We start from the raw sequence: 1,637 nt of genomic DNA on the forward strand, positions 1-1,637 counted from the left end.
TTCCCCCCCATTTTTATTGCCGCTAAGGACGTCGACGCGGCCGACCTATGCGCTGGATGGATCACGTCGCAAGCAGTTCCTTCCTTCCTCCCAGAGTCGATTCTTCCGCCATGCTCTCCTTCCATCAACTCTCTCAACGGACGATATTTTTTGGTAGTAATTCCTAAAAAAAAGTGCCATCGAAAGTACAAGTTCTTCCGTTTAAATATTTTTTTCCTCGTTGTCGACTGTACAGTATTTTGAATAGTTTTTTTGTTATATCTTATGAACCAGTGTTTATTTTCCTAAGAGACATATCTCCCATTTCTTTAAACTCGCTCTCCCTACACACACAAATATCCCTCCTTACATTAGTCAATGGAGGGACAGGAAACCAGTTCGAATCCATGAACGAAACTCGAAGTGAACCAGAACGAAACAGAAGGATTCATCACATCCCACAAAAAAAGAAAGAGAAAAAAAGATTTTTTCATAAAAATGAAAAATGGAATTAAAACGAACAAGAAAAAAAGAAGAAAAAATAATAAACGTTTGATTTTATGACTCCTATTTTTGGAAAGAAAAAAAAGAGAGAAAAAAAATCACGGATGTATACATTACGCACAAAAGTTGAAACAAGGTCTTTCAAACGCTTTCTGCAAATTGTATCCGAAAATTAACCGACACATACAGTTTGCAAGATAGTACACGCGATAGGCCATATCTATGTATGTGAAATTCTATAGGTAATATGATGAGCAGCCCTTGAATGTGCAATGGACTTAGCCTGGGAAATCTTCCTCGTGCTAGATGTAAAAGAAAAGACTATGACAATTTTCTTTTCCTTATTATATCCTAAAAAAAATCTTTCACTTTCTTGAAGGTTTAGGTTAGTCACGCGAGGTCCATAAAGCTCATATCCATATTAGCTGATTCATGAAAAAAAATTAACCTTATCCCAGTACGTACCAAGTCTTTTGTTGATGAATGCGACAGAAACTCTTATAATTTTCATTCAACTTTCCAGTATTTATTTTGTAAATATTCTAGAGTTAAACGATGTACAGCCGAATAATGTTATGTCCATAAGGTGTAAAAGCACAAGTCAACACTGCGGATCATCGACCTTAGTGCCTTAATATCACCACTGTGTTACCCCGCCTTTAATATCGGGGTTATCAGTCCTGTAACTGTACTATAAGTATCCTTTATTAGAGTATATGTTATACCAACTGGATTTTGTCTTTATCTTCTTGTGGATACAATGATACAAGTGAAATAACTCCCCGTTTTCTTTCATTGATGTGTCTTTCCTGTGATCAAAGAAAACAGAACATGTGTGAAACGCGATCTTCTCAAATTAAGGTGAATTTCATGACATTTACTTTAGTGCAGCTGTTTTTTCTTACTTTTTTATTCCCTTTTTTATGGCCTAAGGCGAGGGTACCGTTACGTGTACTAGAGTCTGTGAATATGATATTTATTGTAGGAACAAGTCGGTGCCATCTAGTGTATAAGATCTAGAGTAATATAATAAAAACTACAATAGAAATAAAGAGGTTTTATTTATCTCCATTCCCAAGGGAAAATGTGCAGAACTAATTTCTTTACTGACAAACGGAGAAATAATATAGTAATATAGAATCACACACGCACGT

General features: G+C 35.6%; 1 protein-coding gene across 1 annotated transcript in view; it reads left to right on the plus strand.

Moving 5' to 3' along the window:
• LOC119594824 overlaps window positions 1–1,110 on the plus strand; it is a 2,579-nt gene extending 1,469 nt beyond the window's left edge. Inside the window, exon 3 of the mRNA XM_037943913.1 lies at window positions 1,070–1,110. Within this exon, the coding sequence (XP_037799841.1) occupies window positions 1,070–1,110 (41 nt within the window). The remainder of the gene's footprint in view (window positions 1–1,069) is intronic.
• The last annotated feature ends 527 nt before the right edge of the window (window positions 1,111–1,637 follow it).

The sequence above is a fragment of the Penaeus monodon genome, chromosome 34 (genome assembly GCF_015228065.2).
Source record: "Penaeus monodon isolate SGIC_2016 chromosome 34, NSTDA_Pmon_1, whole genome shotgun sequence".
In the NCBI taxonomy this organism is placed as follows: Eukaryota; Metazoa; Arthropoda; class Malacostraca; order Decapoda; family Penaeidae; genus Penaeus; species Penaeus monodon.